At 48.2% G+C, this 23,639-nt stretch overlaps 1 protein-coding gene across 3 annotated transcripts in view; it reads right to left on the bottom strand.

The window, feature by feature from the left end:
• Positions 1–23,639, bottom strand: part of Ttc7b (tetratricopeptide repeat domain 7B) — a 179,254-nt gene that overhangs the window by 24,444 nt on the left and 131,171 nt on the right. For 2 of the 3 annotated variants that reach the window (XM_055592896.1, XM_055592897.1), the window contains exons 16-17: positions 22,280–22,377; positions 7,736–7,876 (exon numbers count right to left, since the gene is read on the bottom strand). In XM_055592896.1, the coding sequence (XP_055448871.1) occupies positions 7,736–7,876; positions 22,280–22,377 (239 nt within the window). Of the gene's footprint in view, positions 1–7,735; positions 7,877–15,551; positions 15,603–22,279; positions 22,378–23,639 lie in introns of all 3 variants that reach the window. The other variant, XM_055592898.1, reaches the window with a different exon arrangement.

The following is a 23,639-nucleotide window of genomic DNA, read 5'->3' as shown; positions in this document are numbered from 1 at the left end:
GACTTTCACATTCCCCTACAGGAGTTTGGCAGGGCGCAGAGCCAGCTGTTCCCTATCCCCCTGGACGTGGCTATAGGCCAATAGTCTTTTGTGCCCACTTGTGCCCAGATCACTTGTGCTTTGGTCCTTGAAGGACAGACATATGTCACCACCAAACCAACGGAAGTGAGGCCTGCCTGGGCTCTGCCCCAACCTCTGAGGACAGTTGTCCCAGCCCCACTTAAAGCCCTTTAGCACTAGGACAGAAGCTGCCCTTGGCTCTGCTCATCACAGACAAAGGGCTGAAATGAGTTCAGGGACAAATAGACCAGAGGCACACAGCCATGCACAGAGAAACGGCCCTGCCCTCCAGAGCTTGCTCTTCTGAGGCTAAAAGCATGACAAAGGGGCTTTCTGAGAGCCTAGTACATCCAGGAGTGTCCTTTATGAAACTCAAAGTAGCAGTCTGTTTGAGACATTTCTGAGAACTGAGCTTGGTTTAGGTACTGGCAGATGTCTTCCGAGTCACCTGTGTGTGGCAGGCAGGGCTGGATAAAAAGAGTACAGCACTGACTATTCTCTGTCACTTGGGATAAGCCAACAGGCAGCCAGAGATAGACTGTAGACTCTCTGACCTCTCTAGGCTTTTTCTCTTACCCCAGACCCCCTGGAGAGAGACACCAAAGAGGACAGGGTGTCCCAGCAGGATGCACACAGGGGCCTGGGGTACAAAAGGTGCTGAGAGCATGCCTGCTGTGTGCCCTGGAACTCGCTCTTCCATACAAAACTTAGGACTCGTGAAATATTGGAGTAGGTTTCCTGTCATCCGTCTAAGTGGTCAGGGCCCAGGAAGGCCCCCATCCTCCTCAGCCCTCATTTCACCAGTGCTTTGCTCTGTCTGGGAGGGTTGGCAGTGAGAAGGGGTGGGGACTCTACTGCCTCACCCCAAACATTTTGGGGACAGACCCAATGATGGGCCCTGCAGTCCCCAACTTGAGCATAGCCTAGGCCCTGCTCTCACAGATGGCCTTAGCCACACAGCTTCCTCCTGTCTCTGAATTCGTGGCTGGCTGTGGCAGTCTGTCAAGAGGGATTCCCTTCCTGTGGCTCAGTGGCAGAGGGAGACACACTCCTCATCCACCAGTGAGATACTTCAGCCCTTCTCGGCCATGACCCAGCGGTTCCAACTCAGGAAATTTCTTGGGTGAAGCCACTCCATTGGTGACCTTGACTCATCAATTTGAGGAGCCAGAAGCCTGCAAGGCAGGGCAGAGCATCTTCCTGCCACCACACCGACAACAATGCTTTCTGTACCCACCCGCTCTGCAACCTATCCTGTGGCTGAGCCCCTCCCCCAAATCTCACTAAAGAATTCTGTACCCACACAGTTCCTGTCTGGAGGTGCTGAAGGTCTTCACCGGGTTATCCGGATGGTCATCAGCAGCTGTGCCAGCCATTGCACACACCCAGTCTGCCATCCCACCTCCCTCCCTATCCCCCCTGCGCCGACCCACAGGGATTCTCCCTGCAAGGATGACGCGCGCGCTCTCTGCCTACACTTCCTGTCATCCACTCTGCACCCTTGGCAGACGGTTTGCAGCCCACCACTGTGCTAACCCTGAGCTTGCCTGGGCCCCCAGCAGCTCCCTCCCTTTAGACTCACTGGGTAATTTGTCTTTACTGTAGCACACAGCCACGTGCAGAAGAGTTCTCCCTGGCCTGGGTGAGGAACAACCCCAAGGTCAGTGGGTGAGCTTGCTGCATAAGCATGAAGAACCCAGTGCAGATCCCCAGGACCCAGGTGTGATTGCTCACATCCATCACCCCAGCTCTGTGGTGGGTTAGAACAAGAAGACCACTGGGGCTTGCTAGCTTGCCAGCCAACCAAAAATGGTGGATTCCAGGTTCAGTGAGACTCTGTCTTAAGAAGCAAAACAGACAGCTACAGAGAAGCCACCCAGAACCCTCCTCTGGTCTCTACATGCCAGCGCACAAATGCATATAGTACACACAGGCACCCCTCCCCCACAGATATATACTCTCAGATTTCCCTGGTGGATAGTGTTACGTACTGATCATGTCACCATGTGTGACTGTTCCAGTTTCCTTACTTTGCTCAGCGGGATGAGAACTAACTTGTCTGTGTCCCACCATTAACAAGAGGAAGGAGCTAGAATTACGTGTGCGCTAATTGAACCTGCTAATACTCTAGTGGGGCTGCACCACAGCCCTTATCTTACTTTTTGACTTTGGGTCTCACTAAATCACCAGGTTGGTTTTGAACCACCTCTGCAGTTCAGACAGGCCTGAATTTGCTTTTGTCAGTTGTTTTATCTCAACAATGAGATAAATAACAAATATCCACTCTGAACTCTCCTCTGTGACTCCCACCTTTACTGCCTTCTGTCATTCCATGCTTACTTGCAGGGAGCTTTTAACATCCCAGTCAGACCTCTTCCACTCGAAAAGCTTCGGGCTATTAGGATTGAGCTCTTAGGCCTGGCTGACGTCCCTTGGGTCCTATGAGGCACTGTCACAGCTCACACCACCTGCAGGACTTACGAGCTGTGCCTCGAGGGCGGGGCTGCCCCCTCCCCATTGTTCCTGCCCAGCGCTAACCAAACTTCTGGTCTGCTCAGATGTGCAGGCCTTCTCTATTGCTTCCTGCTTCTTGCTTTGGCAAGACTTTTTGTTCCCAGGGGTCACAGGAGCTGCACTGTTTGTTCCTGGCACTTGGCACATGGCAGTCACAGGCTTCTGCGACTGTTGTTCTGTATGTGCAGGGCCTAGGAAGGCAGGGACTGAGTGTTTGTCTCCATGACCGCTGCGTGCAGAGCCTGGCACACAACCAGACACTTGACAAGGCTACATGGACCAACTGAAGGTCCGAGCAGGGCTGGGGGCTGCACAGGTTGGCTCTGAACTTAGGCCTCCTGACATGTGAGCCTTGCATCTGGAGACGAGTGACCTGACAGCTCTGCCTCAGGTATGATGGAGACCAAACCAGTCACAGAGCTACTGGCAAAATATCTGAACCATTGTGATTGGTGAGAGCCAGCTATACAAAAGGTAAGGAGTATTAATCCAAACTCTACAGATGAAGAAGAGGCTGGCAGGGCAGGGCTGGCCCACAGGACTCTGTGTCTAAGACACTCCTGTGCACTTGCCCATTTTCCATGTGTCTAGAAACTGTCTATCTCTTCATGGTGGACAAACCACAGTGCCTCTAGATTCTGCTGCTGCAACCTTGTGGTGGCTGGGAGAAGCTAAAGAGGGGAAGGGGTCAGGCCAAGGCTAAAGAAACTGTGACAGCTTCAAATTCCCAGCAGAAATCAAAAAATCTGATCTTGCACATCTAAGAATAGCTGCTGGTTTCGGCTGTGAGAGGTGCCAAAGTGAAAGCTATAATTATTAGTAAGTAACAAGCAGAAATTAACCACCTACCGCAAAGGCATTTTTAGCTGCCATCCCAATGTGGGTACCCAGAAGTTGCCTGGCTTGGAAGGGGTCTGGCTGGGCTCTGAATTCCTGGTGCTGTCTGACTTCCCAGTGGGCACAAAGAGGCCTGCTGTGTCTGGGAGAGAGGGGCTCCCTCAGTTCCAGTGAGTCTGCGCTGAGTGTCACCCCGTGCTCTGTTCTAGTTCTCCTGGCTTTTGCCCTGGGAACACTGTGCCATGCTCACAGCTGTCTATGGGCTTCCCCTGTTGCAAGGCAGGGGTGTCCTCCTCCTTCCCTTCTCTGTGGGAGACAGAGTGCAAATGATGCCACAGGATTCTTTGCACTTTCAGGAAAAAAAGAGCGAAAGCTGGGGACCTGATTTCTAAGTATCACGGGAAGCTCAGATGCTGTAAGAAAAGATGATTAAGTGTAATCCTGGGGTGGGAGGTTACAGAAAAAGCAGAAGGACTGGGGAGGTGGCTCAGCTGGCTAAGTGTTAGCTCAATAAGCATCTGAGTTTAATCCTCAGAACTCACATAAAGAAGCCAGATACGATAACATGCTGGTACCATCCCAGCATTGAGAGGCAGACAAAGGTGGATTCCTGGGACTCAGTGGCCAGTCAGCCTAACTAGTTTAGTGAGCTCTAGGCTTGTGAGGAACCCTGCCTTAAGCACACAAACAAGGTAGGCACTATATGTGCACTGACAGCCAAGGTTGTACTCTAGCTTCTACGTGCACACACACATATATGTGTACACACACACACACACACACACACACACACACACACACACACGGCGCAAGTGAATTTCATCAGTATATAGTAAGTGATTTATGAGTAAAAGGAGATGCTTGACATCTAAGAAGATATGTGGGTAAAAGGCACGAGTAGCCAACGAAAACACCATCTTTCACGCATCCAACTGGTAAAGTTCCAGGATTTTGAGAATGCGTGTTAGTGGCAAGGAGATAAGGAAATACACTCACATGCTGTTGACTGGAATAGAAATTGGTACAGCTCTGTGGGAGGTCACATGACTACATTTATCCAAATTAAAGAGTATACACTGCTTGACCCATCAGATCCAGTCTTTGGAGTTGATCTTAGGACAGAACAATACGTATCAGTACACGTAGTGAAACGCTGTCTGCTGTGGCAGAGTCCGGGAATGATGAAGCAGTGTTCTGCTGGCATCGTGATGTTTCCTACTGTGGAACTGCTCATGCGGCTGTAAGAAGTCAGCACCACAAAGGCTGATGGGCAATGATCTCCCAGACACTGGAAGGGACATGGGGAGAAGGCAGCAGGGACAGAGCTAGGAATGGGTAAAACCTCTGGAAGGTGCCAGAACTACCAGGTGCAACAGGTGACTGAGACATGAGGACAAGGGGAGCCTTTCCACTTTACACCCTTCCCACATGTTCATGTACCATGAAAGTGTGTTAGCTAAAAAAATATTCAAATAAATTTGTGACATCGGTCTAAACCAACAAAAGTCCAAACATGCACAGCCAAGGCTGTGCTGGCTACCAGGCTTCCTAGTGAGGGTCTGTGTTCTGGGGTCAGAGGCATCCAAGATGAACAAGCAGGCAGTGAGGGGAGGAAGTACCCATTCCCCAGGAAGAAAAGCACCCCTCACTTCCTGTGCCCCAGCTTTTCTGTTCTTGAGGCTCATGTGTCATGCTCACAGTTTTCGCACCATCAGAAACACAGCCCAGAAACCCTGATATGGATGGCTGGAACCTGATACTGTCTCAGAGAGACCTTTCTTTCCTGAGAGACTCAAATCCAGGGCCGCCTCCACCACAGCCTCCTTCACAAGGTCCACTGATCTCAGGTCACCAGAAAAAACAACCAGGTAAGAACAGGCTCACAAACATCACAGAAACAAGGCAGCTTGGCAGCCAGGCTCCGATTTCATCTCTCTAAGCCTTGCCAAACGTGTGGACTCTGAATCTTGTCAGGCTGGCTGGTGCTATCTGGTTTCCATAAACCATCAAAAAGGGAGGTGATTTGTTCTACTCCTCAGAGCAGCCGCACACAAGCTGCATGGGGCGAGCCCCGCAGTTCAGCAGGCACCACCTCTTTTCTTCTCATGTCACCCCTTGAAGGGCTATGCAAACGTGGCATGCTAATGATTAGAACAAGCTGACAGGGTGCAAGTGCTGAGAAGACTCTACTTGGCCTCACCCACCCACAGGACACACCACACTCACTGCATGTTCATGCTCATCTGCCCACAGGCTGGAAGGCAAGATTGGCACCTGCTTTCTGCAGTTCCATCCCAGTAAGGCCACACCAGCGAGCTAGTAGTATGCCACAGTGATGAAACTGGAAAGTTACTCTGAATGCAATCTTTGTCATTGAGTTCTTCACCATTCTGGTAACAACTATAAAATTTCCTTCCCAGGAGTCATGGCTGGCCATGCAAAGAGAAGCTACAGCCCTGGACAACTGAGTGGTGACAGGGTTGAGGGAGAGTGTCAACAACCTCTAGGCCAATGGTTCTCAACCTTCCTAATGCTGTGACCCTTTAATACAGCACCTCATGTTGTGGTGACCCCCCCAACCATAAAATTATTTTCACTTCTCCTTCATGACTATAATTTTGCTGTTATGATTGTAATGTAAATATTTTTGGAGACAGAGGTTTTCCAAATGGGTCACAACCCACAGGTCGAAAACCAACATTTTAGGCCAAACTTTCTGGCATTTTGTAGTGCCCAGCTCTAAGTGTTCTGAGAAGGGGCTAGTGCGGTGGCGAGGTGGGTAAAAACAAAACAAAACAAAACAAAACAAACTTCCAATGCAAGCCTGATTGTGTGCTTTTCAAAAACTAGACTTGAAGACAATGTGAAAGTTAGCTGTACCCTGTGTCAGCCCTGTATGTTGAGTCAGGCTTTCCTAGTCTGGTCATTAAACAACACACAGTCCCTCTCTATCCTCTGAGGTCAATGTCCATACAGGGGACTAAGCAAGATAATATCAGACTCCTGTGCAGGGTCTGGGCTGTTCTGAAGAAAGATGGAAATGGCCTTCCTTCTGGGCCCTAGCTCTCAGAGGCAGCCTGTCCTGACCCCTTTGGGGAATAAGTGGAGAGGAAGGAACAATCACACACATGTATGAATCAGCCCTCTTGTGTACTTAGAAGAATATAATGTTAATTAACAGCAGTTGTTATGGATTAATAAAGGATTCTAACACTGAAAATGCCGACAGGCTAGTTCTGTGGCTGGCTGTATCTTCACACATGCATATCTGCTAATGGGGACACGCAACATAGGACATCACACGACTGGCCCAGAGAACGAGGGCATAAACAGATGGAGAGCTTGTGGTAATGGGTGCCCTTCCTAGTATCACTTGGGCTCCGAGCATGTTCCTGGTTGGTGGTAAGCCTGAGAAAGGGCCACCAGGGTCATGCAGGTGAAGTGATAAAACATGAGAGACAGGTTATTTTCTCAGAAATAGAAATATGAATATATACTAACTGCCATCACTTTTTTGGGAGCTTGCCATGTAAAACAGGGTTGTTCAAACTTCACATGCTATACTTAATTCTGTGCAAGCTGTGGGCAGCCTTGCACAGCCAGCTGACTACCACATGAAACCAGGGCAGAGGGGATCATGCTTCCTCTGGGCCAGTGTTCAGACAGGGGCTGTTGCTACCATTTCTCCCTCCGCAGGTTACCAGGTGTGCCTTTGGGGGAAGTGGGAACACCAAACACACCACCCTGCCCTGGCTTGGATAAAGGCTTCTGTGCCAGCAACACTCCTAACCCATTGTCCAGAGACTCAGAGACTAGATGGTGAGATGTGCCAGGCATTGGGCCCCTGACCCCAGGAAACAAGTGCTACTCTAACCCTTCTGTGTAGAAGAACAAACCGAGGCTGAGAGGTGAGGCAGAGCTGGAGTCTACCCAGCTGAGAAACAGTACAGGTGGAATTCACTCTGTCACCTATGAACAGCATGAGGTACAAGACTGGACCCCTCTATAGCACAAGAACCCCTCACCCTGCAAACCCCTCAGGGGTCCCCAGTCCAATTTTCTACTGAATGCCTGCCTGGCTCAAGTGTCGTCATTGAGGATGGATGAGGAGATGAAGGTTAGCACATGGTCCCTGTACAGGTGCAGTATCAGGTTGGTGCTTGGCCACAAAAGCTTTTAGTTCTCTCAAAGGCTGAGGTGTTCTCGGCTAACCAGTTGGATAGGCGCCTGCAGAAGTCAGCACCCTCAGGATGAGCAGCAGCTTGTGGGCAAGGATGAGCAGACGAAGAGGCCCATGGGGTCAAGGGCCGAGTGGGAGCGGTACCTGCATGGAGCCAGATCTGTGCCAGTGTCATCCAGGGATGCAGCGGACCCTGCTTGGGGGCACTGCTCTGCAGAGATGAGGCCACTTCTGACAGGGCTTGCTCCACTCGTGAAGCTGCTACTGATGTGGCATGGACGGAGCCTGTGGGAGGTTTCAAGACTATGTTAGGATTTGGGGGGGGGGGGAAAGCCTCTTCCCTGAGCAATGACACCCTCCCAAACACAGACACGAGTATGAACACCCCCCTTCCCCAGGATGCGAACTACTGTTCCTAAAGAAATGAGGTGGGGCAACCACTATGGCCTGGAATCTTAGCTTCGCCCTCTACCTAGCTGACCCTTTAGTCAACACACAGGGCACATGCTATGCTAAGCACTCTAGGAAGCCAGGAGCTCAGTCTGGCATGATGTGAGTGTTGGGGAGGGAGGGCAGCTTGACACGCAGCAGGGACTCAAGGTCAACAAACAGCATCAGTGACACTGAAAGGGGAAGTTACAAAGCGCACTGTCATTAGGGCCTAAACCAAGTACCTGCATGGTGACGGCAGGGGAAGGCCATGCTTGTTTCCTGGGATAGTATATCTGGAGTAGATGGCTGGCAACTCTCAAGACAACCCAGCAATAAATTCCCAGTAATTAGTGCATCCTGCCCTTCAGGAGATGGGCAACACCATGGATGGAGAACCAAGTTCTATGACTTTAATGTTGGAGAAAAAGTTCATGCTTGCTTTGTATACAGCAGTCGCCTGCTCTTCAGGTTAACAGTGGAGTAGAGGAGGATGGCCTGGATGCTTGGACTTGAAACATGCACCATCTATTTTCTTTTTTCTAATCCCCCTCCTTTTTTTTTTTTTTTGTTTGAGACAGCACTGTGTAGCTGTCCTGGAACTAGCTCTGTAGACGAGACTGGCCTCGAACCCATAGAGATCTACCTGACTCTGTTTCCTGAATCCTGGTATTAAAGGCCTGTGCACCACTACCTGATACACCTGTCTATGTTCTAAAACTTGCTTTCTTGAAAGGCCATTGGGGACATGGGCCAGGCAAGGGCATAGGTGTGGTGCATGAACCAGGAGCTTGCTCCCTACTTCTTCCCAACATTCAGTCTTAGAGGCATGGTTCAGAATTGAGAGGAAGGGCCTTGGTTATTTCAGTTTAAAACTACTCACACACACTTACCTACAACACACATCTATCTATCTATCTATCTATCTATCTATCTATCTATCTATCTATCTATCTATCTATCTATGGTTTTTCAAGACAGGTTTCTCTGTGTCTGTGTAGCCCTGGCTGTCCTGAAAGTCTCTCTATCGACTAGGGTGGCCTAGAACTCACAGAGATCCTTCTGCCTCTGCCTCCTGAGTGATGGAACTAAAGGCATGTGCCACCATGTCCAGCTCACCAACAATGTTCTTAATTTATCATTTATCAGGAAGTTCAGCATGGAGACAAACATTGCAACATTAGTGGTAACAGCTATCAACTTGGGGATTTTATAACAGTAGTAACACATAAAGATAAATGTTCACTATGTAAATAAAATAAGTTCACTACATACTGGGTAATGTAAAGTTGTGAACATAAAAATATCTTGGTATTTGGGATGTGCTATTACTTAGTCACATTATTATTATTATCATAATCATCAATGGCTTACTTATTATTAACAGGCTTAGTAAACTGAGCCTCTATTTCGTTCCTCTAATCCCAGCACTCAGGAAGCTGAGGCAGGACTGTGAGTTTAAGTCTAGCCTGGGCAACACAATAAGTCTGTCTTAAAAACAAACACAAAACAAAAAGTGGGCATTACAGTAACAACTGGATATCCATATTGTTTAACTGTTTCAACAAGGCAGAAAAATGGATTTTTCTAAGGTCACTCAGCAGTCTGATAGAACCCACAGTCTATAGAAGGAAGGCTATTCTACCTTCCATTAGTAAATCACAGGCAGACAGGCTTTAGAGGACTCTGGAGAAGACAGGAGGGGCCGTGGGGTACTCCAGAGAAAACTGCCACCCAAGAATAAGGGCACTGATGGCACAGTGACACTTCATAGGGGTAATCTATGAAGCCTGGCCATGACTCTACCCTGCTTCAGAACTTAGATGTCTCTGGAAGAGGTTCTTGGACTTTTTGGTCGCATATTCCCTTTGGATGCTAGAAAAATCATGAAGACTCCAAAGAGAGTTATTGGGCCTTGTCTACTGATCCTTCCACATTAGAGACTAAAACATGCTCAACATGTTCAGTTACTTGATTATCTGAAGATAAGAATGCACTGAAGCTATAGAAAACCACACAAACTTTGTCCCACAGTCTACAGATCCCTTGCTAAAGGACCTGTGGATTTGAGGAGCTAATGTTGCTTTTGGGATTAGGTATTTTGTCTTTTGTTCAACAAAGAAATTACAAGGTCCTTACTGAACCCCTGCCCAAATTATTTTTCTTTGCACTACTTAAAATATGACAGAATAAATTAATGTTTAGTAGAAGAACAAATTTCACTCTGGATAAGCTCTGACAACTGATGACAGTGACAGTGGTGCTGATGGTGATGACAGCAGTGGTAAGGCGAACACCTTCCACCGTTAGGCTCCATGGAGAGCACTTTACACTGTTGAAGTGACAGAACTGAGACTCGATGGGTCATGTAGCCACCCAAAGCCATAAGGCCAGTTGGTGGTAAAACCAGGACGCAAACACTGTCTGGTTCTAACCCCAATCTCTGCATCCAAAAAGGCCACCTCCTGCTGTCTTTCCAGTAAAAGATGCCTTGGGTCCTTGAACTTCCACATGAGTAGCAGTATCACCAGGAAGACTGCAGTCTTCAAAGTTGATGTACCTGCTTTCCTCACTCAATTGTGTGGTTCTGAGGGACCTCAAGATGTCTTGTTTAGGCTTTTTCAAAGCCATTTCAGCCATGCCGAGCGCATACGAGGCATAGGTAGATGGCTGTAGAATAAATAAGAGTGTGGACAGACCCCTTTATGACATTCAGATGAGACTGGGCATGTTCAGAGTGCTATCGCCGTAGACTCTGTGATATTAAAAAGACACAGTCACTGTGCTGTCCTTCCTAATCATGGGGGCAGGTCTAACCTTCACTGCTCCCAAGGACATTTTCTGTGTATCTGCCACACTTCTGGAAATCTCAGGCACAGAATTAAACACTGATGTTTAGTGACTTTTCCCCTCTAATGCGATTAAGCCATTAAATAGAGATGGGCAGGGCAGTCAGGAATCCTTTCCTATTCTCAGCCGGTTCCTTGTTACATGTATTACAGGGCAGAAAGCCTTGCCGTGATGAACTCGGAATGGTATTTAGAGAAGTCAGAGGCTTTTAATAGCAGGTAATAAACAGTGGCCACGATGCATGGTAGTTAGTGTCTACTGTTCTCTGCAATGACATAATAAGTAATTCTTCCACTGGGATAGAATCTGGAAGAACAGCCAGCAGCACATCAGAACAGCAGCTATTTTACTGTTGAGTAGAGTTGACGTGGTACTTGGGAATATATACCATGGTTATGACTTATGTGGGCACAAAGTTGGAAAGGCTGGTGCTTTCCATCTGTCTTTAAGGAACTCCTTACTAAAGCAAAAGCACACTGTATGTGACCCAGGGGAGTTAGAGGCAGAGTCTTGGAAAAGAAACCCGAAGGAAGACTAAAGGACATATTTCCAACTTGAAATCCAAGACTCTGGAGAGATGTTTCCAAATTATCGGGCTCAACAGATAAGTCAGGCAACGTGCCCAGGCTGCTCTGCATCTCTTATTTATCACACTAACTTGAGATGCGCTTATCAGTGCTGTAACCTAGGGAGCAGCACAGTGCTGTGTGCTGCAGCTGCCATGCCTTGCCAAGGAGCTAGAGCACCCTTCTCCTTAGGACACAGTGGTGGGGAAAAGCCACTGCAGGACCAGCTCAACTGGAGCTGGTGGAGGCAGGTGAGACTATGCCCTAGAAGCTGGCTCAAGGTTTCTGAGCTAACTGCTCAAATGGTCCAAAGGGATAAGATGCCCTGAAACTGTGCAACTTGAATTTCCTCGGCCCATGTATTTTGTAACCCTCCTGCTCTGAAGAGAAAAGGCTGTCTGGGACACCTGATAAAAAGATGAAGTGCCGTTGGAAGAACTGTTCTGATTCCCGATTCAGGGTTTCTCCTCGGTTCTGCTGGGCCACCTTAGGGTGGAGAACACCAGGCACAAGGGTGGAAATACCTTTCTCCATGAGTGGAGAGCCAAGGCCTCAGACCCCAGGCACTACACATCCAGGCTCTGAGCCCCTCCTGATGTTTCCTATCACATGTAGAGCTGCTCAGAAACCTTGCCATAAGTAGGGCAACAGTTGACTCCAAATGTTTTTTCAGCCTCAGCCTCAACCAAGCGCCTTTGTATGGGAAGAGATGCTTGTGGTTGACTTCATACAGATTTCAACGTGGCAGCTACATGTGAGCTCTACTTAGCCTCCAGAGTTCATCATTCAAAGGCACCCTCGAGGCAAAAATTTTGTTAGGTAAAATTAGGAGGCTTAGTTAGGTGTGGTTACTCTGTGCTTTCACAAATAGGGGCCCTGGATGAAGATCATACATTTCTATTCTGGCTGCCCTCAGGACTGTCTGGTAGGACTGGACAAGCAGATGCAATCAGAAGAAGCCTGTAATTCCTTTCTCTTCTTGTGTCTTCTCAGCACGAAAAAGGTGAGACCTTGTCTGCATAGTGACCTGGCGCTTATCCCAGGGCGAGGAGCAATGGACAGTTGTCAGGTTATGTGTGAGAAACATCCTTTACCAAAAGAGAGGCAGCAGTAGACACACAGGACACATGCTTGCCAGGATTTGGGGAGCTCGTTGCTCCCCAGCCCTGGAGGGTTAACTGGATTGCTTCATGTGAAAAACATGGGAGAGTGATGGGAGCATGTGGCTGCTACACCCCACTCATCACCCACAGTCTCTCTGCCTCATGCTGCTGCGGCCCGTACCCGCCTTCCTCACAGCTTTTCTGAAAAGAAACCAAGCCACTCTAGCATCAGGCGTGTAAAAATCTCTTGCTGATGGAGCCTGGAGCTCATTTCTGTCTGTCCCCTAACGGGTCAGTGTTAGCTGTCAATAGACTTCATTCAGTGCCAATCACCTAGAAACTGTGCTCCCAAAACAATTAGAGTAAGGAGAGAAAGCAGTCATTTGTTTTTTGTTTTCCCCTAAAGACCCTGAGGTCTTAACTGCAATTGGAATGACTAAGCATCCGGCCAGCCTGCCTGCTTAAAACATTCTCATTTTAATAGGCAAAGACTGTTCTCTTAAGCAGGGCTTGGAAATGCACCTGTCCAATACTGCAGCCTGCTGGCAGCTATGACCTGCTGGTCTCCACACCTGCCTCCTCCACATCAGCGTGTCCTGAGGAGATCAGCAACAGCTCGCAATATTTTGGAGGAAGAAGATATGAGAGAGACCACTCCTATTTCAGCCACCAAATCAGGTATATTGTCTGTACCTTTCACTTTACATTAAAGTTTGGGTTCTCCCCTTGGTCTGTCTGTCTTGCCTAGAAGGCCATGCTGCTTCTCTAAGGCAGTGGCTCTCCCACTATGCTACCATACATTTTCCTTGTCTGTGAGCATCCCCGCCCCCCCTCTCTGTGGCATGTCCATCACTGTGACAGCAAGGCCAAGGCCACAGCAGCTTAGCAGACAACTGCTGCCTCCTGCTGATCCCACAGTCCACGCTGCCTCCCACTGGCTTCTTCTAACAAATGTAGGCCATCACTCTTAGTAAAAGTTCCATTTTACCTCAAGTGAAGAATAGACTAAGATGGTCACGCCCACAGCTCCAAGATAAATCTGTTTCCTAGCCAATTGAACACAGTCTCCTAAGAAGAAGACATTCTTTCCAGGGGAAAGCCTTAGGACAGGAGCCCACGAGGCAGGGAGAGACAGGGCTATGTCATCTCCAGGGGGCATGCGAGGCTGAAGCAGTACTGACAAGCCTGGTGGGCCAAGTGGTCACACAGAAGCATGAAGGGAAGCCATTCACAAGCATGCAGGGGGTGCCAGCTGTCAGCGTGTTCCACACTGGTGGCTCTGGGTTGGAGACAGTACCTTCTGGAGGACTACAGCGGGCAGGTGTTTCCTCAGCAGCTTATGCACCCCACTATACTGTCACTTGGCAGCCATTAAGTGCCCTCTGCCTGGGGAGGCTGCTCTAAGCCTAGCATGACTACCTAGGATTGTAGTGCCTTGGGGCACACCTGCCAGGCTTGGTGCTGCCCTGTCTGGATGCCCACTTCTCTACTGACTTTCCAACTGCTTGTAATTCCATTCAGTCTTGTTTAAAGAAAGGTATCACAGAAGTAATTAAGAAAAAATTAAATTAAATTAATATTGACTAAATATAAATAGCAAAGAAAGGCTGTAATTGGAAAATGGTGTATCTATTAGGACTTTTAAAAAATTGTAAACTTCTCAAAAATAGTAGGGGCTATCACTAATGTTTTTATACATATTTTCTTTCAAAAAATCTGCTTTATTAGTGAGGAACAGAGAATAAAATATGACATTTGACAATCTACTTTCAGATTGTGATACTCATGATGGAAAGTGAAAACCCACTTGCATTTTGAACTCTCTTCTCCATCTGACTCTAAATTCTGCCTTTTCATTATCTTATTCTCCTGCTCTGGGTATTTACTCCCCAACAGGGTAGCAGCCTTCACTTTCACAGGACGGTTGGAGCCAAGAGCCCCAGTCAGCATTGTTGTTTTCTTACATGTTTGGAGAGGGGAATGAAACATCGTTCACCCTGTTGTCCCCAACAGCAACCTGAAAACAGGGCCTCTGGGGGTCAGGTCCAAGGAGAGAGAGGTAGCGTAGAGGGAGCCTCGGACCCACGCAGTCTCTTCAGACGCTCCACCTGCAGAGTTCCTTCCTCAAGAGTCTGCTTCCAGGGCTACATCTCAAGGAGGAAGGCATGTGCCTGGGCCTTAAACTCAGGGTCAGTCACTGCCAGACCACCAGGCACATGTAATTATGGCTGACATCTACATTTTTCAGATGAGGTGGAAATCTTCCTCTGCAGACCTGGCCCTTCTCAGAGACTTGGACCTGTTTTATAAGAACATGTAAGTCTTTTGTATAAATGTGGCAAGTCTCAAATGAAGCAATATGACTCTTAAAGGCTTTAATGTAGCCTAGTTTTTGGAAAATCAGATTTTTTTTTTTTAACTTTCTCAGAGGAACTTGGTTTAAAGAGGCCTGGTGGTAGGTTTTTTTTTTTTTTGTTTGTTTTTTTAATGATGAGCTTTAATGTAATAAAAATGTACCTCTTTCCTATTATGGATTAATTTTATTTATTTGTGTGTGCGTGCATGTGTATGTGTAGCTTCAGCAGTCATGTGTCAGAGCCTCTGGAGCTGGTGTTACAGGCCACTGTGAGCCACTTGGGTCCTGAGTTCTCTGGAAGAGCAGGACACACTGGTAACTGCTGAGCCATCTCTGCAGGTGCATGGCGAAGAGTGGCAGTCACACACGTTCCTCTAGGTCAGAGGTCCTTCTCTCCTGCTCTCTGTGGCCCTAGCGCAGGCCCTTTCCTTGTGTTCCTTCCTCAGTAGTCCTCAGGGAAGCACTGCCTCCTGTGTTTACACCCTGGAGTCTCAGGCCATGTGCCTCAGGTGGCGGAGTGGGCAAGCAGGTGGCAGCGAGATGACCATACCATCCCAGCATTCCCAACACTCGAAAACCACAGTACACATTCAACAGTGGCGGGAGCTGTGACTCCGGAGACCCTGGCAGGGTTAATAGATTGGAAAACTACTTACTAACTGAAAAGAGGGAGGGAAAACCATGAAAGTGTGCTTCTGGAGAGTTGCCTTGGGACAACAGATCAAACCAAAAATTAAAACCAAGAAACAAAACAGTCGAAACTCAAAATTAAAGCTTGAAAAGCAAAGGAGGTTCTAATAACCTTCCAACTGTAAGTCTGGCAGGCTAGAATATGACTTTCTGTTCCCACTAACTGTGACTTTTGTTTTAAGTGAAGAAGGCCAATCGGGCATCCCCCTCCGCACTGACATGTCCACCCAGCACATGGAAACTGACCTGTTCGTGCTATGTGTTTTGTTTCCAGAGCAGGAAATTCCAAAAGGAAGAGAAAAACAATGAGAGCAGGTTTTCTCCCCACGCATTAACTCTAACTCTAGGCCCATCGCAGTGCAGACCTGGGCTGGTTGTCATTGTCAGGCAAGAGGGCTGAAATTCTTTACAATTAGATCAAGAAGTTATTATCAGTGGTTTTCCTTCTCAAAACTAACAAGGAAGAACGATAAGGAAGAACGATACTTGGGAACAGCTGGTTGCCAGCCAGGCACTCCCTGAGGATGGAACAATGGCTCATGGTGTCACCGAGAATCACCACGGAGCACGGGCAGGCGCATGCCACATTTAGCAGGGAGCCCAGTGGGTACTCATTGCTCCAACAATTTACTAATTAGTTTGATTTGAAGGGCCCCACTGGAAGAGCCAGATTTTCAGAAGAAACTCAGAGCTCCCAGGATGGTAAAAACTGGCAGGGTGCACAAGTCGGTGGGTTTGCTGTACAAACCAGTGGGCAGTGGAAACATAAAACATTGTTCTAGAACCCCAGGATCTCATTTAAGAAAATAAACTCAACAAAAGCCAATGCAAGAGAAAAAACTTTTTTCCTGAAAAGAAAAAAAATCAAAGTTGGCAATTTCCCCTAGGCACTGTATTAAGAGAAAGTGATGGTCTGAGGTACATAAAAAGATAACATTAACAGTTTATAAATACCACTTTTATCTTCCATTTCACGGAATTGGACCTGCCATAAAAGAAGCTTGGAATATGCTGTATGCAGATGAGTGGGGTCAAGAGTCACTGTTGGTGTGAATGTGACTTTGGATGACCTCTGTTCCTGACCTGTAAAGGCTTATGTAACAGTACCAGCCACCCTAAAGAGCACACCAGACAGAGCGGTTCCTCCTGGCAGCAGCCTGTTATGGGCTTTTGTTCAGCATGTAACAGCATTTGGAACAAAGACGAGCCCGTATAAATCACAGATGCAGATTAAATCTGCTGGCGCTGCTGGCAGGAGAGTGAACATTAAATAGATGAGTGAAAGAAAGCAAGGGCGGGCTCTCCTGGTGAGCACCATATTTAGGTCCCTTTTAAGGACTTCACCAACCAGTGGGTTTCATTTTAATATGGGGATTTTTTAAAACAACTACTTCCTAAAGCAGACTTTCAAGGTTTCTGCATTATTTAAAATCAAAATTAGGCAAAGGTGCTGTTCAGTTGCTCCACACTTTCGTGACAGAAACCCTACATCTCCATTTTTGCAATTGAAAGCCAGTTTCCAACAGCATTTCTTGGTGTGCTCTGTAACCTGCTGGCACTGGCCTCAGGAAGGTGCTGGGCTGCAGAGCTCCAAGAGCTTTCCATCCATGTGACAGGCAGGTGAACGCCGTCTTTAGACTATGGCTACCGCTGTTAGATGTGGTTGGAATTAACTTCCAAATCGAAATGCAGACATTTTGCAAAATATTATTGCTTGCCTTTTCTTTTACGCATGTGTCTATGCATGTGTGTGAGGTCACACGTGTGTGTAAGTGCATGTGCATGAGTTTGTGGGGGCAAAGATCATCTTGGGCGAGGTTTCTGTCTCGGTTTTGTTTTGCTTTGAGACAGAGTTTGAAAAGTAGCCCTGGCTGGCCCAGAACTTGCTATGTAGCCCTGGCTGGCCTCATGCTCACAGAGATATGACTGCCTCTGCCTCCCAAGGATTAAAGGTGTATGCTGCCACACCCTTCACATCACCTACTGGGTGCCTACCTTGTTTTTTAAGACAGGGTCTCCCACTGGTGTGGAACTCACCAGATAGGCAGGCTGGCTGGCCAATGAGCCTTGGCAATCTGCCTGCCTCCGTCTCTCTAACACTGGGGTTACAGACGCAGTGCGGTGCCCTGCTTTTAAGTGGGTGCTGGGAACCAAACTCAGGTCTCCTTGCTTGTGTCTCAAGCACTTTGCAAACAGAGCCGTCTCCTCAGCCCTTGACTTTGCTGTACTAGCACAGTTTCCATGCCTTCATGCCTGCTCCAGGAAAGCACAGCTGGACCCAGGACCCAGGAGCGACACCCTGGAAGAGCTTCTTTGTTTTGCTCTGGACCCTACCTCCTTTACTTTCCAGGGGAGGTTAGACTGTGGTCACTATCTGCCGTCTTAGCTTCCCTTCTGTCCCAAACAGTTCTGGGTTTTCAAGTAAGCAAGATCTTTTCCTGACACACCAATAGGGTTTTTTAGCCAGCTTATCAGTTGGAAGATTATCAGAAAATAATACTACAAGCAAATGATGGAGGTCTAAGGAGAAAGGAAAAAACCATGTTTACAGAATGAAGGTTCCGGGTGGGGACCTGGGTCACTGAATGAATGAGCGGCAGGGGGCCACACAAAGATGTCAGGTTTGGGATGAGGATGAAGAGGAGGAGACACAGACAGGTGGAGAGGAGATTCGGTTCTTGAGAGAGAAGAGGAGGAGGAGGAGTCTGACACTAAAAAGTAAAAGAGAAAAAAAAAAAGAATGAAACAAAAAAAACTTTAGAAACACAAAGAAAAAATAAACTAGCTTTTAATATACTCACATAAGCTGCAAAGAAAATGAGGTCATGTAATACAGTCACTGCTCTACTTGAATACAAGTGCTTTTCAAAGAAAACAAATCTGTTTTCCACTGGTTATTTAATTGCTCTGCAACATCATGCCATAAAAATAACTCTGATTTACCTGGGCACCGATTCAGCAGTGTGTGATCCACTGAACATAATCCACCTTTAGCCTACAACATGCAGGCCTTCCGCAGGCCACTCTACACTTCTCAACGCCCACAGTTTTGGTTTTCTAAGAAGCACTTATATAAAGTTCGCTTGGAAACTCAGGTTTCCCAAGGTGCAGTGGGCTGAGAGCAATGGCATATGGTGGTCCCGATGTTGTGCCCATGGAACGATAGGTTTTTTGGGTGGTCTCCTGTTGTGTGCACTGGCTGGCCCTTTGGAAAGGAAGCTTGGACTGCAGCACTCAGGCCTGACAGCCGGGGACTGTCGGTGACGGAAAGACCACCACAGCTGCAACCAGAAACCTTCCCAAACAAAATGCACCAGATTTTCCGGTTAAAAGCCATTTCTCTTTGGATAGGTGTCTGGTGAGACCCACCGATGATTAAAGATAAACCTCCTTACTCCAGATCCTGTTTGGAAGGCAAAAGAAAGAAAAAAAAAATCCCCCCCACCGCTTATTTCAGGAACTACTGACTTATTCCGAAGAAAACAATGGCTCCAAGATTCAAAACTGTCACCCTATTGATTCCTCCTTTTTGCTGGCTGGGACCTCCTAGGGGAAGAAGTGAAGCCAGGGGATAGCAAAAGGGATGCCACCTTCTATAACTGGGGCTTTTGTTGTACTTGTCTGTTTAATAAAACTTAATCAGGGTTTATGGTTTATACTTTAAAAGTTCTTAGATGTATACACAAGTGTATAACTTAGTGATAAGAATTCATTGTATTAGTATCTCTATTTTGGTATCTTTAAATTCTAGAGAAAAACCAAATGTACACCAAGACAATCTACAGCTTCTCAAAAGAGTCTGTGTGCAGTGGGGTCTTCTGGCCCTGTGCCCCACAGTGGCAGGATCAAAAATGGAAAGTTGCGATTGCTTGAGCCCTGGCCTCTTTCTGATTTCAGGCATTGTGTGACTTTGCTTGTGTCAGATGCCCTGAGGTTTAGGAAAATAGGCACCAGGTGTGGCTATCAGTAAAAACACGCTGACACCTGTCAGCCTGGTTCTCCCAGACAGAATCTGATCCGAGAGCCACTCCTGTTAGCTGAAAGCCAGGCTGACCTTCCTTTTCTCTTCTGCTCTGTGGCCCAGTCTTTACTAAAGGAGCAAGGCTGCACTGATGTTCAAGAAAAGCCAGCCTCTGCCAGCACCACATGAGCCAAAAACTGTGGCAAAAGAATAAAAGCGCCGGAGATAGTGCTTGGCTGAGTGAGACTCCCTAGTGGAAAGCATGGGGTCATGGAGCACTTGAGGGTTCTGAAACAGAATGAGGACAGTGTCTAGGGATGTGTGGGAAGTGAAGAACATCAGGACTGTGGAGCAGCAGAGGCTGCTCCTGTCAGGGGCAGGAAATAAGGCACGTGCTTATTCGGATGGATAAACAGAAACTGCTAACATGCTGCTTTCGGGAAGAGGGTGACGCTGATGGAGGTGTGCCGTGGAAACAGCGCTTCTCCACTGTACACCTTCAGTTGCTCTGTGATGCAACGGCAAGCTGTCTTTTCTCTTGAAACGAAATCAGAGCAAGAGGAACAGATAAAATCCATGAGCAGCTGAGACAGATGGACTATCCACAAAGGTGTGTAACGTTATGTTAACTGTGCCCTCAGATAACTCACAAGGAACCAAAGAAACCTGGCTTTTACTAATCAATACAGAGGCACCGTCCTAAATCTTCTGACTTACACTCTCATTTCAGAGTGGTTTATGCTCAATGACAAGACTTCCTTTGAGAAGGCCTCCTAGCTCCCTAACCCCCTTCACCTGTTAAAGGATGCTGTGTAAATAGCCCTGAACCACAGCAGGTCAGACAAAAGGGGTTTTGGAGGGTTCATTTACATAGTCAATGGGAAGGTCACTGGAAGATGTCTGGGAGGGGTGGTCTCCACTGCTGTTTTGTAGGTACACAGGAACCAGAAGTGCAGATTCCAGAGACTTTTGGATTTCCTTGGAATAAGAGACCTTTCCAGAGGATCAGTTACATGAGTGGCACTATGACAGGGCAGACCAAACAGCCGGCAGTTACTCTAGCCGGGACCATGCCGTCCACTTGGACAGCGCAGTACTTGAGAAGGCTTATCGTGCAGAGGACACTCTTGACAGCCCCAGGGAAGGTGTTCCTAGGAGCAGAGGGCAGCAAGAAGAGGGGCCTCTTTCTGTAGCTCTCTGCTATTGATAAACAGGTCTCATTCTTGGGACTGCAAGAGAAATTAAGATCTGAGCCAGCAGAAAGGAAAGAGGCTGAGTTTTAGTGCAGCTGCTCTCGTGGGATACTGAGGAAGAGGCCAGAGGGGCTGCCAGGTCTCAGCAGCCACAGCAGCAATTTGGAATCAGCTTGAATTTCAGCAGTGGCCATAGTTAGCGCCCCTGGCTTTCCTCTCTCCTTGTCCCAGCCTCACCTCATTTTGACTAGAGCCCACAGCCTGACCTTTCCTTTCTCTAAGGGCCTTCACACCCCCTCTGCCGGGATGACTGTGTCCACAAGGCAGGGCTTTGCCCTGGACTGGGCGCCCGCCCACAGCTGCTGACCAACCTGGGGGCCCACTGCAGGAGTGGTGTGTGGTCGCGTCAGTCTGCGCACCTGCTGACCTGCTTGCACTGTCGAAGCACAACTGGTGTCATTTCTTATGTCCAGAAATCATTAAAACAGGAGGGCCTAGGATCTTTGGATGGAATTCCTTAGGCTGATTTTGAATTTGGTGGAAGGGAGCCTTGGCAGGAATGAGTCAGCAAAAGCTGGGATGGGTTCTGGGAGCACCACCAGGCTCCTGGGGCCCATTCCTCCCACCCAGTTAGGGGTGGATTTTCCAGAGGATGGGTCCAGGTTTTCTTCAGAAGGACTTTGTCATGGGCAGGGATGTGCCACAAGGACAGGAAAGAGACCCTGAGGCTCCTTCTGAAGTCAGCCCATAAAGGATGAAGTGAGCCATATAGAGACCAAGGCTTGCAGCATCCCTGTTGGGTGATGTGGGGAGAAGCGGCGGAAGCTGCTTCTAATGGTGTTCTAGAACTACCCCTAAGGCTTGAGACTAAGTGAATTTCATTATGTTTTGTGGGTCTGCGGGGTCCCCAAATAGTCAATGACTACCTAGCATTACTGCCGGAGCTGCCTGTTTGCAGCTATGAAAATTAGGGAGGCGTACTTACTTCCTGCACCCCGGGAGCTGTGGACACTCGAACTTGGAGCACACTACCCCCAGAGGTCTTTACCAGCCAAGTAGAAACATTTGCGCGGAGGCAGTAAGTGCTAGGGGTCACCACATGAGGACAGTACAACTAGTTCAGAAGCCCCTGCCACCCGACAGGCCCTCCTTCTGGAAGCATGTGTGTTTATATATGTAACTGATTAGACGTCGGAACGGCTACTTTGAACAAGGGCAGAAGCCTGCAGGAGACAGAGCAGAGAGGAAACCATGCAATTGTAGTTTCAAAGTTTAAGTTCCCAGAGCAAGGGGAAACAGACTTAGGAAAGGGTGAAAGACACTCCTTTCCTCACTGTGAGTGGACACGGGAAAGTGAGACTGAAGAAGTGCATCTCGGCGAAGTGTCCAGTCCTTTACCTGTGGCCTCTTCCCGCACTACCCCAACCCGCCTCACCCTCCACTCTTCTCTGGGGGACCGCCAACCTCAAATACCAACACAGCACCTGGCCCCACCTTCTGCTCACCCTCACCTCACCCCCCTCTGGCCTTTGATTCTCACCTGTCTCAGGATCACTGAAGTCTGGCAAAGTGATTGTATTAAGCTGTCTTCTGTCAGCGATGGTTCTATCTAAGAGGCTGCTCCCACGTCCAGAGTCACTGCAAAACACACTGTAAATGTCAGTCGCCCAAAAGATGAAGGTTTAGCTGGCACAGAAGGCTGGAGCACAGGATTCTCATGTGTCTGGATGTGCCTCACATCCTTCCACACCCCGAAAGTGTCCTGTACCCATGGCTTCAGTGCTGCGTGTCACAAACACAGCTCCAGTGATGCCCATATATCCTTGCAGCTTTTACTCTTATGTCATTATAAGATGCGAGAGAAGATTGGGCTAGTGACATGGCTCAGGAGGTACCGCACTTACCGCTTAAGCCTCTCCCCTGAGTTTGATCTCCAGAACCAATGACAGAAGGAGAGGGCCAACTCCCCAAATTGCCTTCTGATCACCACAGATGTGCTGTGGTGTACATGCACCTGCACACACACACACACACATTGTGTACACAAAGGAAGGAAGGAAGGAGAGACTGAGGGAGGGAGGAAGGGAACAGAGGAGAGAAAGGGGGAGGGAAGAAGAGGAGAGGAGGTGAACTCTTCCAGTCAGTCTTTTTTTTGTTCTCTTGACAGGGAGAGAATGGCTGGCATTCTATGCCTTGAAGCTTTAGAATGAAAGTATCCAGCTCCTGAATGCACTACCCTCCAAGCTGACTTTCCCAATCATACCAAAAGCTTTAAACTCTGTGGCATGAGGAAAATCACCTAGAGCATTTCCGGAACCCTACAGTGGAAGGGTGCCATTCAGACCAGGTACATTAGAATTTCTAGGACAGTCACCATTTCTCAAAATTCCTACAGTTTCCAGGGCAGCTGCTGGATCTGAGGTTTCCTGCCCTCACTTCTTAGTGTGATCGTCCTAAGTTTGAGCGTGCTCCCTGATCAATTTGAAACCCCGTACATGGATAAATTCCCATTTGAGGGAGGAAACGGTGGTGTGAGGTGCTTCTGTAAGCAGTCCCAGCAGAGCTAGGCTGTGGCCCTCTGGCTTCCTGGGCTTAGAAGGCTGGCTACGGGGAACTTGGGGAAAACACAGCATGTTCGGGTGCCTGCCTCTAGACAGCTACTCCCACCAGCTTCCTGCACCGACCATCTCTCTGACACCTCTTTCTCCAGATTGGCCTACAAAACACGCATGGCACAGCATCACTCACTAGCACTGCCACATGGAAACTACTGCAGGCTGAACAGGAGGGAAGCAGTTAGAGGACCTTAGCCCTTACAGAGCCTAAAACACAGTCTACGAAGTAGGTAGAGATCACCACCACCACCACCACCACCACCACCACCACCACCACCACCACCA

This window comes from Psammomys obesus, unplaced genomic scaffold (genome assembly GCF_907164565.1).
Source record: "Psammomys obesus unplaced genomic scaffold, mPsaObe1.curated_primary_1811, whole genome shotgun sequence".
In the NCBI taxonomy this organism is placed as follows: domain Eukaryota; kingdom Metazoa; phylum Chordata; class Mammalia; order Rodentia; family Muridae; genus Psammomys; species Psammomys obesus.
The sequence above is the reverse complement of the archived record's forward strand: the minus strand, read 5'-3'. Positions and strand labels throughout refer to the sequence as shown.